Source organism: Pundamilia nyererei, unplaced genomic scaffold (assembly GCF_000239375.1).
Source record: "Pundamilia nyererei isolate P.nyererei 1_Seehausen unplaced genomic scaffold, PunNye1.0 scaffold00190, whole genome shotgun sequence".
In the NCBI taxonomy this organism is placed as follows: Eukaryota; Metazoa; Chordata; class Actinopteri; order Cichliformes; family Cichlidae; genus Pundamilia; species Pundamilia nyererei.
Genome location: NW_005187591.1, coordinates 1,006,149 through 1,019,109, shown reverse-complemented (window position 1 = coordinate 1,019,109; position 12,961 = coordinate 1,006,149). Strand labels below are relative to the sequence as shown.

The window sequence follows — 12,961 nt, the reverse complement described above, 5'->3', positions numbered from 1 at the left end:
AGGGGCCCAAAGTGTGCCAAGAAAAAAAAACCCTCATCTTTACACCATCATCAAGCCAAAACCACTGATAGCAAGCAGGATGGATCCACAGAAGAATCCACTGAGACCTCTCAACAGAAAGTGAGGAATCTTAGACCATCCGGTATTTTTCCCCCAATCTTCTGTTGTCCAGTTTTGTTGAGCCTTTGTCAGCTGTAGCTTTAGTTTTCTGTTCTCAGCTGACACGAGCAGCTCCCAGCGTGCTCTTTTGCTGCTGTAGCCCATTTCCTTCCAGATTTAATGTGTTGTGCATTCAGAGACGCTCTTCTGCTTTTGTTATTTGAGTTACTGTTGCCTTCCTATGAACTCGAAGAAGTCTGGCCATTCTCCTCTGGCGAGGATCAGGATATTTTCGCCCAGAGAACTGCCGCTCACAGAATATTCTCTTTTTTTTTTTTTCTCTTTTTTTCAGACCATATTCTATAAACCCTAGAGATGGCTGTGCGGGAATATCCCAGGAGATCAGCAGTTTCTGAAAAACTCAGCCTGTCTGGCACCAACAACAACGCCACATTGAAAGACACTTTAATCAGTGTTCTCCCCATTCTGATACTCAGTTTAAGTTGGTGCCATATCATTGACTGATTAGATATTTGCATTAATAAGCAGTTGAAAAGGTGTAACTCTAAAAAGTGTAGGAGTTTATTGAGGACTATGAAATGCATACAATTTGGTCTAGGCGTATGATTCTCGCTTGGGGTGCGAGAGGTCCTGGGTTCAAATCCCGGACGAGCCCCCAGTTATGCCCCCAATTAAACATAAGAATAGACTTGTACATTACAATGGTGTAAAGAAATGGTAACTTAATGATAGAGCTGTGACTTTGGTTAATGTCTTACATTAGTGTTGGAAATCACTTTGATCATGTCCAGTTAATTTAACGATGTGCAACAGATGCACTTTTCTAACGTGGGCATTGTGACTTTCCTGACTTCAACAGTGTCTTAAAACTGACATCATTATGTGATTCAGACAGGATTCAGGAGGGATGTGTAACGATGATGAGTTTTGTTAACATGGAACTCATCTGTACTTTAGTTAATACATCTTTTTTTATACTGCAGCTTACAAAGTGAGCAAATCAAAGTACGCTGTGTCACATCCTATTAGATTTTGATTTATGTCGGAAAAACGTTTCCACGTTGGGGAAAATATATTGTACGTATAAAGCTATTGTGCTACGTGCATAAGTGATGCTGATGATGAATCCTGCTGCTCTGTGATGTTGCAGATATATAATAAACTCAGAGGAACGACTCCAGCACACACAAAGCCTAAAACTAAATTTCACCCCCTGTTATTGTTTTGTCAAAAACCCAAATCATATTTATTGCTCCCACTGAGTTTTGTTAATCTGTTATACTGAATGATACTGAATTGGAGGCCCTAATCTTTGGTGTCCACTATTTCTTCTCCACATTTATAATCAGTCTGGGTGATTAAGAATGTAACCCTGACTAGTTGTTGGAGGCATACATTCTTCTTCTTGTGATTCTTGTTGAGGGCATTCCTCACATCAGTCTTTCCTTTTTCTTTTTTTGTGGGCTCAGAAACTGGCGACAAGAGAAACCACAGTCTAGTGCGTGCCGCTCCATTAATACTGCAACGAGTTACTTCAGATATGAAGCAGACGCTTTCAGATGCTGTCTGATAAGCAGAAAGACGTGCACGTCACAAACAGATTTAAGTGACGTGAATGACTCAACAACCTTGCGTGCTTGGTGAATTAGCTGGAAAGGAAAAGGGAACTGCTCTGGTTTTTTGTGGTATTTGTTGCTGGTGCCTTTAAAGGACTTTTAACAACTGATTTTTAAAAGACAAAATAAAAAATGTGTATTTTCTGTATGAGAAATAAATCTACATCAAGTTTTCAGTTATTTATTATGTTAGATTATGTTGCGCTTGGATGGTGCATATTTTTAAATGAAGTGCACTGAACTTATGAACTGATGGGTTGACAATGAGCCTGTGTGGCTATTTATGAGTGCAGCTGAAGGATGGTTGTGTAAACATCAAAACGAATAGGCCCAGGGGCACCTCTTCTGCCCCCGGTCCTCCTGACTGGTTGATCCGGCTGTTGATAACATACCAGTGTAGCTTTCTGCTTCTTTCTGGCTTTTTTGAGCTATTAAATCAGTGATTCCAGATTTTAATAGAGACACTGTGGTTGAATCTAGATAATGAATCTGGTAGAGCTGCCACTGGATTTCCCAGGAGCCAGTGAGAAACAGGTGAGAGTTTATGGCTGTGGCTGACATATCTGGCATTGCTCCTGCACATATTAAAGACTTATTCTTAGATTCGTAGTGCCATGTTGCAGTCTTCATTAGCGTGGGCCAAAATAAGGACTCAGTTAACGTCCCTCACATCTTGCTCGAGCTCCGTCTGTGCCGCTGTCTGCCTTCCTTGATTTCACAGACTCATTTGCGCTCACAGTTGTGTAATTTCCTCCCATAATATGCATTTAAATATGCTTCATAATGTCAACACAGAAGCGCAAACACACATGCTAATAAAAGCTTTGCTTGTGAAGACTGACATGCAAACTGTGCATTACATACTGAAGACTGCTAAGCTTACTGACAGATAGCGTAGCCAGGTTTTCTCACCAAATTAAAGGCTGGGTTGCTTAGCTGGGAGTGAACAAGGAGCCAATCGGATCCTGCCTGGCTAACCTCCGGGAACAAGCCAAGGAAGTGGCTTTGTAGTGAGGCAGGAAGTGAGTCATCACTGTTGCTAGGCTAAATATAGCTTTAGTGGCACCAGAAGGAGGTGTAATGGGCTCTCCAGACGTCACAATTCTTATCAATGGGAGTTTTGCTGGTGAACGAGGGATGGCTGTGTGCTATGATTGGTAGAAGAGAAAGGCACGCAGAGATCGCGTGCTAAGGAGTGAACGCGATGCCGGTGATGGATCAGTTTGTAAATGAAGCTATACTCACCAGTATCGGAAACCCTGTGCGTGCCTGTCCATCTGTCTTCCAGGAGTCAAGGCCCTGTACTTCGCTCGCTGTCTGTGTATGTGTCCAGTCATCTGAGTGTGAACAGGAGAGAGCTGTCAGGACAAAGCAGGACACTGAGCTGACAGAAGTGTACCGCACAGTCTGTCTGGAGGCTCTTCACAGGCCCAGCTCACTCATTTTGCTTTGCAGACCTGCAGGGAGCCAGCGCCTAAGCTGCATGTTGGGCAGCGTTGCTAACAGATGGGGAAAAGGAGGCAAAAGGAATCCAGACACTCAGTCCCAGACTAGATAGGAGGGAGAGAAGAAAGCAAGGAATAATTTAATTAAAGTGTAATTTAAAAGCTCAGATTTATTTATTTATTTATTTTACTCAAAGAGGGATGTCTCATGGGTGTCTGTGCAGATACTGTTCAATACCAGTCAGTGCTACATGATTACATGTAGCAGTATGCGCTCACCGCCCACTGATCCTCTCAAAGATGTCATGATGAGGGAACACATGAGGTATATAGCTTTGCAGATGCAGTTACAGTGTGGGCGATGGGCCGCTGTTATCAAAAATGCAGTTTATCACAGTATTACATGCGCCTACACAGAAGACACACCCATGTGAAGTCCATTTACACTTTATCTTACATTTATGTTTGAAACGAGTGAAGGAGCCTTCTGCCAGTGATAAACAGTGAACGCACACAACTTATATTTTGAAGGCGAGTCGGTTGTGTTGCAAAGATTAAAGACTGCATCAGCAAATCCCTTGAAAGAAAAGCAACACCATCAATAAAGCGATGGCCAGGTTTAGCTTCTCGCTCTGCTTCATATACCTCAGCTGTATTTAAAACACATCAGTGGCCCGCAGTGTTGCATGGCTGCCATGTTTCTTCACTACAACATGGCCTGTGTAGTTTATTTTGGGTTAGTCCCGCCTCACCATTTTGGTGCTATGAATACTTACTAGAGCATCAAATGTGTACCAATACCCTGGTGAGAAAAGTCCCCTCCACTAAAGCTCAGCTTGCTCTAGTTTGAGCAATATTAGATCAAATTTGCTCTGTCCAGTGGTTTGGGCATTTTTCATAAGACCACAATTTGTGATTAAGTGGCTGTTGAATGATTTATGCAGTTGGGAGGGAAGTCAAAGTATTAAGAGAGACAGCAGGACTGTGGTTGTGCTAATATTTTGTAGAGAATGCATGAAAAATATATAAATTCCAGGTTTGTCTTCTAGAAAAGTGCTCAGTTTGTTACATTGTTACTACTACTGGTATTCTGTTACTGGTTTTATTGTTAGCATTAAATGCTTAGAAGAAGACACTTCTTCCGATGATGGACATTTTCCAAAAAACACCACTGATCACTCAGTGCTGATTTATTCACATCACCCTCAACATGGGCATAGTGTTTTATGCAGAGGCCTCTGCTGTTCCTCCTAGCATGCAATCAGAGCCTGAGCAGGCTAGTTGTCAATGCGTCACGTATGCGTTTGTGAGTAACCTTCCTCCTGAATTTTTAAAGTATTTCTTAACTCTGGCATTTTAGCCTTATACGATTTACAGCCTCCCAAGCTTGAGTTCCTCAAGACACTCTAATGGCTTACTTTGGGCTCATTCTGGCCATATTTAAAGGAAATGGGAAGTCTAAGAATAATTGGGTGGAGAACCCCCCAGATACAGCATCCTTTCATGGTCAGTGCGCTCCAGAGTTCAATGTACACAACCCCGCCCTCCAGCACTGGTCTCGTCCAACCAGGAAACAAGGAAATGATATCACTGTCTGCGGCCACTGTCGGGGCAACGGCCGTTATGACGCACGGTTGTGTGCTTCCTGCCCACAGGGAGAGATACAATGGATTCCCAGTTAGGCTGCAAGAAAGCATCAATTACATCAGCATGAATACGGCTTCTTTCTTAGGAAAAGATGCACCACAGCTAAGAGGAGAGAGACAGGGTAATAGGATGGGGATACATATTTAGATCACAAGTTTTGAGTTAAATTCATGCATTTTCCAAGATTGTGTTGTTTTTCTTAACATGTTTAGATTACAAGTGTCTTTTCTATACAGTTTACATGATTTCTGTCAGTGTAACCATGTTTTTTTCTTTTCTATTGTTGCTTCTCACCGACAGAAAGATGAAGTGTATCTGAATTTGGTTCTGGATTACGTGCCTGAGACCGTCTACAGAGTGGCCAGACACTACAGCCGAGCCAAACAGACTCTGCCTATGGTTTATGTGAAGGTAAAAGCTCTGTCTGTTTAACAAGGCTGAAAAACACAGTTTAAAGTGAACTTGACGGACATGTTTCCAATCTCATATTTTTTATTCTTGGAGTCTACTATAGTAACTTTCAAAACAATCCTCATTGGTGGAGCTCCTTGGTTTATCCACTGACTGAAACAGTTCGCTTTAGCAAGCCTTCCTTTAATCCTGCTTACTTCTGATTGGTATCTCTTTGTAAACAGAAGGTTATGAGATGACCATGTAACAATTCTGAAATACATAATAGTTAATCGAATATCTCTGGTAATTCTTACCGGTAGTTACAGCAACTTAGTTAAATCTGAGTTAGTCTGGTGAAAGCTGCAAGTATAAAGACTGTAGATATATCAGTAAAATGGGGTGTGGGCTTTTTGTGTGTGAATCAGTCGTGATAAATTTGGGCTTTGAGAATTGTTATACTTTTAATATGGGACACACTGCTTGTAGGTCCACTTTAACCACACTACCCCACTATGTGTCCTTTATCTTCACATTTCTTAAAGTACGTATTTTTCTTTTTTCTACAGAAAGAATATTATCAAATCAAAACATTTTTTTATTAAACAGCTGTGTTGGTATAAAATGTGGCTTAACTCTTCTAGTTGATTATGGGGCTCAGTTTTCATCCAGCACCATAAGATCCAGATTTCACTGAGCTGTGTTATCAGCTCGTTTTTGATAAAAGCTAATTTATCATATTTTGAGAGCTTCACTGCTAAACACTAAATATAAACAGCTCAACAAATGAAAATTTTTGTCCTTGCATATCCCATCTATTTTTGCCCGTAGACGACTTTTACTAACTTTTTAACGTTGTGTTTTGTACAGATCTTAGATTTAGCTAAAAATCATAAAAAATCTCAGAAACAATCTCTGTCTTCAGGTTTCTTTTACACAATGTGAAACTTTACTGCTTTGTTGGTTTGCATCGTGTGTGCACACATGAGATGCTACTTTTTAGGACTTACTTAGATGACAGATGTGCGAAACAAATTGGGAATAATTAGCAGAGGCACAAAAAAACCTCCATCTGAAGGACTTTTCTGTATCAGTGAAGCAATTAAAAATAAAACACACCTACTGGTTACTACACCTGCTGTTCCACTGAGCAAATTCTCTGCTCAGTTCTCTTTGAAAGTAAATCCACCATTGTAATATTAATTAGGATTAAACAACTAGTTCACTGTGTTAACAAGTAAAACATTTTTTGATCTTATTTGTAAGATTAGATTGACCTGAGGCGGCAAATTTGAAACAAGAAATGAGTTTGGATTTAAAAATTTGCTTTAGTTTTAAAACGTGTGTGTCTATAAAAACACTTCATATACTTAATTTTATCTCTACAAAAGCTGAGTGACAATGTTTAGGAGTTAAAAGAAACAGTGTGTGAAACTGGAGTCTAAACATTTGCTGTAAAACTCATTCTCTGGAGCTGAAATACAGCCCAGAGTTTCTATATTTTAGTGCTGTAATGGAAGTTTGCTGTTTCTCTAACCTCTGTGTGTGTATTTGTGTGTGTTTTCCTGTGTAGTTGTATATGTACCAGCTCTTCAGGAGCCTGGCCTACATTCACTCGTTTGGTATCTGCCATCGGGACATCAAACCCCAGAATCTGCTGCTGGATCCAGAGACGGCTGTTCTCAAGCTCTGTGACTTTGGCAGGTGAGGGACAGTCATGTTTTACACTGATCTGAGTTTTTTCTTTTCTTGGCATTTACAAAAGATGTTCACATTGGTACCGCTGTGATGTTCGATAACATAAAAAGTGAGCGCCAGCAACCAGTTAGCTTGGCTTAGCATGGACAGTGGAAATAAAGGAATGGGTCTTCTGGATCTGTGTGAAGGTTTCAGAAGGCTTCTAAGTAACATTGCTGCTCATCCTCAGTATTTAGCAGTGTCCTGAAGACAGCAAATCACACACTGTAACTATGCACAACCAAGAAAAAGGCCCTGTAACACTGCTGTACATCATTCTTACACCAGATCATGTTGGAATTAAGCAAACGAGACTGACCCCTGTTTACATCTCTTCTCATATGACTTTATATTTATGAGCATGAGAATGAAATCAGTCTCCAGCTCTAAACATACCTAGTCAGTCTGTTTCCCCAAATGTTACTCTCTTCCTTTTGAAGAGTTTCACCCTTAAGCTGATGCACACTGTGTGGCTGCCTGGTTGAACTGAGAAAATGGGTGAGGCCATAGTTAAAGTCACGTGGTGCCATGAGTCTAGGTTTACTCTGTTCCTGGGAGATGAGCACACTGTACCCTGAAGAGAGGTAGATAAAAGTGATGCAGCCACCATCATTGTCATCATACCTGTACCTGCCCTACAAGCCTGTGGAAGCAGTGTTATGATCTGGGGTTGCTTCAGTGTCTCAGGTCTAGGTTCAGCAACATTATCTGCCCAAACATGAGGACAGCGGAACGGGCACATTTCAAGATGACAATGTCAGGATTCACTGGGTTTAAATTGTGAAAAGAGTAGTTGAGAGAGCACGAGACATCATTTTCACACAGAGTCCAGACTGTATCTCCACTGAGAAGCTTTGGGATGTGCTGTAGAAGACTTTCAACTAACTGTCCAATTTGTTCAGTTTGTTAGTGGAAAAACGTGAACCACCTCTGGAGTGAAAATGTCGTAATAAATGTTGCTTAAACGTATCAAAACAATGCCATGGAGAATGCAACGCCTAAATCCAGCAACATAATAATGTGGGAGCTGTTTTCAGGCGCATTATACAGGCTCTGGAAAGTGTGCAAAAGTCAAACTGAGATCAGCGTGCGTTGTCGAAAACAGATGATTTATTTACTTTTCATTCGTTAGCATAAATGTTGATTATATTTGTAGCAGAAATGTAGAAATCTTCCTTTTAGCTGTGTGTTTGATTGGATATGAAGTCCACTGAGGTTTTATCACACGTGTAAATCCTCAGTACTGGGTGTTTCTTCAGGTTCATTTTTTCCCTTTTTTTGAAGTATGCAGATGGTGGTGATGATGATTATTTGCTATGATTTTGTGTGCAGCGCTAAGCAGCTGGTCCGTGGAGAGCCTAACGTGTCCTACATCTGCTCTCGCTACTATCGAGCCCCTGAGCTGATCTTTGGTGCCACTGACTACACTTCCAGCATAGGTAGGCTAACTCGAGCAACAACTCTCGCTGCCTGACACATGCACATTCATCAGGAAATTATGAGATCGTGTGTTACTTATGATAAATGGACTGGTTCTTATATAGTGCTTTTCTACTCTGGTTCAGCACTCAAAGGAGTTTATAAGCTTTACAGCAAGTCGTCATTGCTCCTCTTCTGCTTTTACAATCGGACTCCTGCCTTGTCCTTTAGATGTGTGGTCAGCCGGCTGTGTACTGGCAGAGCTGCTCCTGGGACAGCCGATCTTCCCTGGTGACAGCGGAGTGGACCAGTTGGTGGAAATCATCAAGGTAATGACCGTACTAACCGAGAGTATTCCAATATTCCCAAACAAATACCGCTTCAAGTTGGATGTAATATTACTCGGGCTAATGGTTCCACCCGTGTGTTTCAGGTTCTCGGCACCCCGACCCGAGAGCAGATCCGTGAGATGAACCCCAACTACACTGAATTCAAATTCCCCCAGATCAAGGCACATCCATGGACTAAGGTGAGTCAACAGGTACAGGAGCCCTTTTACTTCTTTAAGATCCACCGCAAAAGCATTCTGCCATTCCTGTTTTGCCTGCATGCTTCGCAACCATCCAACATCATCATCTTCATCTAACAGACCTGCATGTGAAATAGTTAATGCCATAAATGTTCTAAAAAATAAAAGATGCAAAGAATTTGCATTTACTGAAAATTTACTGAACTCAGCTCACACTTATCTCCCTCAGATCGAGATTATGGAATCAGCAGCACTCGTGCTCAGAGCAGATGTGCTGACTGGTAGCTAGCAGCAATGTGCGGATGTGCAAATCAAATATTGAGCACCAGGCAATGAATCTGAGGCGCCGTGTACTTTTTTTGCATCAACTGTTTCAAACTCGGGGGGATGGATGAAGGCCTTGAAATCCTACTCAGTGTTCCCGAACGTGCCGTGCAGTTGTGTGATTTCTTGGTGTTGATGCTGCCAAAGATGCTTTTGTTTAAATGTTTAGTGAGAGTCTTGACCAAATCACATCAGCCAGACAACTGGCATCCTTAACTGAGAGGAAGGGTTTTTTTTATTTCTCCAATTTTGAATAAGTCAGTCCTGAATTTTATATTAAATTTATATATTTTATTGGTTTTTAAGTTTTTTCAGTCCCAATAATTATTTGAACAAAGAACAAAATATCAGACTTTATAAGAGCAAGAAGGGAGAAGGATGCAACACCATCGCTGGTAGAACTCTACATTTTAAACACTTGTTACCGGATCTGACTGGTGATTCAGAACATGCCGTTTTAAAGTAGCAGTTAACCCTGAAATGAAAGTTGACTTACCCGATGCTTCAAAACAACTGAAGCATTTAACCACGACTTCCGAGTTGCAAGACTTGCTTCAGGGAGGAGTTTGATAATGACGCACTGGTTCATCGAGCTGAAAACAACCACTTTCTTTGTTCTTGACCACCTGTAGCACAATGTCTGGGCCTATTATCAGCAGCATCAGAGCTTTGGCACAGGCTCAAAGCAAATATAAGATCTGCCTGATGTTTTAGAGTGGACTGATGTTAAACCTGTGCTATCCTGCTTCAGTCAGTTACTTCATCAACTGCCACCCTACCTCCCAACATCACGATGTTGCCTCGTTGCTTGTTTTAACTCATCTTAAGAACTAAACAGGTTTTAAAATCTAAAGGACAGTCTCTCTTTCTTAGCTAAGCACAGCTCTTCTATTTGAAAAAGCAATTAGCCAATCAGGAGGGAGCAGGGCTATCAGGCCCTCCTGTTCACCTCCGACGTGCCTCGCTGTGGTCGCTCTCTGCAGCTGCATTTCATTTGCTACTCACTGCTACAGCAGTCATATGCTTCCACTGATTCATTCATAGCACGCCATAAAAAATGCATTGGTCAAAGTGCATTAGCTTTCATAGGATATTAGTAAAGATTCATTTTTCATCCAGTCATATGCTCTGTGTGTGTGTGTGTGTGTGTGTGTGTGTGTGTTGTATATGCATTTGTGCTAAAAATACTGAAATGTCTCTTTTCTTTGGAAACTCGTGATGTTCTCATTGTTGATTCGAATTGACGTTCAGGTGTTCCGACCACGTACGCCTCCGGAGGCCATTGCCTTGTGCTCCCGCCTGCTGGAGTACACGCCCACGGCCCGCCTGACACCCCTAGAGGCATGCGCACACTCATTCTTTGACGAGCTGCGCGACCCCAGCATCAAACTGCCCAACGGGCGAGAGAAGCCCTCGCTCTTCAACTTCACTACCCAGGGTAGGCGCACTCACAAAGCATTCCTCGGAAGAGAAACCATTCATTTAAAAAAATAACACCTCTCCCAAAGTCCCATTTGCATTGTAAATACGGTTTAAACACGAATATTAAAATAACAAATTCAGGGGGATCCAAAGCCCTGAGGGTTTAAAGTTTTTCTGTTTTGAATAATTCACTTTACTTTATTTAGATACTCCAATCTAACAGATTTTTTAGAAGAATATAAAGTACATTTAAATATTTTTTTTTTGTCTGGGACATATCGGTTATCTCGTATTCACAGTAGCATTTATCCGTAAGGAAATCTAAGCACATCTTAAAACGCCACTTTTATGTTATCGCTGGTCTGCAGGTAACTTTGTAACAGCATAATGTGGTAATGCATTGTGTGTTCTTCTTCTTTTAGAACTATCTAGTAATCCTTCTTTGGCCTCCATACTCATCCCTGCCCACGCCCGCAGCCAGGCTGCCGCCTCTACCCCAACCAATGCATCTGCCACCACAGGTTAGAGCCACGCTACCTCCGTCAGACCCTTGTTTTATGTGGTTAGCTGCTCTATATTTATTACTTTGAAGTACTGGTTGTGGCTTTGTTTTTCAAATTAGCAGTAAGCAATTTCATCCCCTAAAGGTCAGCCTCTTTAGTTCAATTTAAGTTCAATTTAACTTAAGCCAGAAGTTGTTTTGCACTCATGTCTCCGAGCACTAAACGCTGCAAACAACAACACATGCTGTTTTCGTCGAAGGGTTGACTTTACTTAACATGCCACCTCAGTTTGGCAGTGTGTTAGGTGTTTTCAGCTGTGAGTTTGGCTTTTAATTATTAATAAAACAAGATAATTGAGTTTTTTATAAAAATTGTGACACCCTTGCTTTGTTTTTTGCTATAAATTCTTCGCACTGTGCTCTATTACAGCAGCGGCTTTTGCCCGACACCATAGGCCCAAACTCACTCCCAGTCATGTGACATGCTTAGCTTACTTCACATTCATTAATTATTGCGTTTCCACTTCAAAGAACTGCTAAAAAAAAAGTTTAGTGTTTTTTCCATCAATCTATGGGGTTTCTAATTGTTTTTAAATTGTGTGTTTTTCCAGAATTTAAAATTCCTTTCTTCTCATGTATGCTTATGTTTAACCTGCGTAGCATTATCGATTCACATTTGCTGCTTATATTGTTCAGTGTAGTTTGTATACACAGATTTGTATCCTTCGCTCTCATTGTGTCTCTGTAACTCTTTTTCTACCTTTATCTCTAAACCAGCTGTTCAACTGAGCACTTCCTCTTCCTGTTCATAGATGGCAGCAGCACAGAGCGAGGTCCCACCACCACCACCGCCTCTGCCTCAGCTTCCAACTCCACCTCCTGAGCCCACAGAGCACCTGCCCCGCCCCGGTCTCAGCCCCAGCCCTCAGCCTCTCCATTGCCCTGGCCAGGGGGTGAGCTCTGCTCAGCTCAGCTCTGCCCTGCTCCTCTTCCCCGGCAGCAGCGGAGCGATGCTGAAGCAGGCCGGGTTCGACAGCTAACTGACCACAAACCTAGCATCCCCAGTCTGCCTCTCTTACCCCCAAACCCGGCCTCAACATAAAGCTGTTTGAACTCTTCTCCATCCTCCGTCAAAGATGCCTCTCCGTGCCCTCTCGACAGGGAAGTGAAGCGCAGGGCCGAAGATGTTATCGACTGTACTGTTGATTTAAAAAGTACACTGTACACGTATACACAATGCTAGCCTGCTAAGAGGACAATCTGTAGAAAAGTCCTGAGCTCTCCCCCTTTTTTTGCCCTGTCTCTATCTGGCCTCCCTCTCCATTGTTCCATTTTTCTGCATCCTTTGACCTCTGACCCCTCCGTCCCCTGGCCAACCCCTCCTCCTCGAAAAAAAACAAAAACGAGCCCCGCCCCCCTTTTGGTTCTTTCTGTAGTGCATGGCCTGAGTATGGTAGGATCACCTGGGGGCCACCAAGCCCTCTCACATCCACTTCTGCAGACAAGGCATGAGGCTCACGCACGCGTATACACACACACAGACACACACCTACACCCTCAAACACACACATCCTCACACACATGGATGCATGATGATCCTGGTGTATGTGGGAAGAAACAGTCCTCTTTGGAAGGACATGTTTGGACAGTGTTGTTTTTTGTTTTGTTTTGTTTTGTTTGCCCGGGGTTATTTTTAAAAATTGTTGGCGATCTGTTTTATTCAACTTTGTTTTTAATTATTTTCTTTTTTGTTGTTTTTTTTTTTTGTACTCCTGGGCAGACGTCTTTTGGATTGCCACGTGTGATGGAT

The 12,961-nt window shown here is 42.0% G+C and overlaps 1 protein-coding gene across 2 annotated transcripts in view; it reads left to right on the top strand.

Moving 5' to 3' along the window:
* Window positions 1-12,548, top strand: part of gsk3ba (glycogen synthase kinase 3 beta, genome duplicate a) — a 32,610-nt gene extending 20,062 nt beyond the window's left edge. The window contains exons 4-11 of one of the 2 annotated variants that reach the window (XM_013914367.1): window positions 5,129-5,239; window positions 6,792-6,922; window positions 8,288-8,394; window positions 8,606-8,703; window positions 8,808-8,915; window positions 10,479-10,665; window positions 11,072-11,170; window positions 11,964-12,548. In XM_013914367.1, the coding sequence (XP_013769821.1) occupies window positions 5,129-5,239; window positions 6,792-6,922; window positions 8,288-8,394; window positions 8,606-8,703; window positions 8,808-8,915; window positions 10,479-10,665; window positions 11,072-11,170; window positions 11,964-12,034 (912 nt within the window). In that variant the 3' untranslated portion in view covers window positions 12,035-12,548. The remainder of the gene's footprint in view (window positions 1-5,128; window positions 5,240-6,791; window positions 6,923-8,287; window positions 8,395-8,605; window positions 8,704-8,807; window positions 8,916-10,478; window positions 10,666-11,071; window positions 11,171-11,963) is intronic. The other variant, XM_005747197.2, reaches the window with a different exon arrangement.
* The last annotated feature ends 413 nt before the right edge of the window (window positions 12,549-12,961 follow it).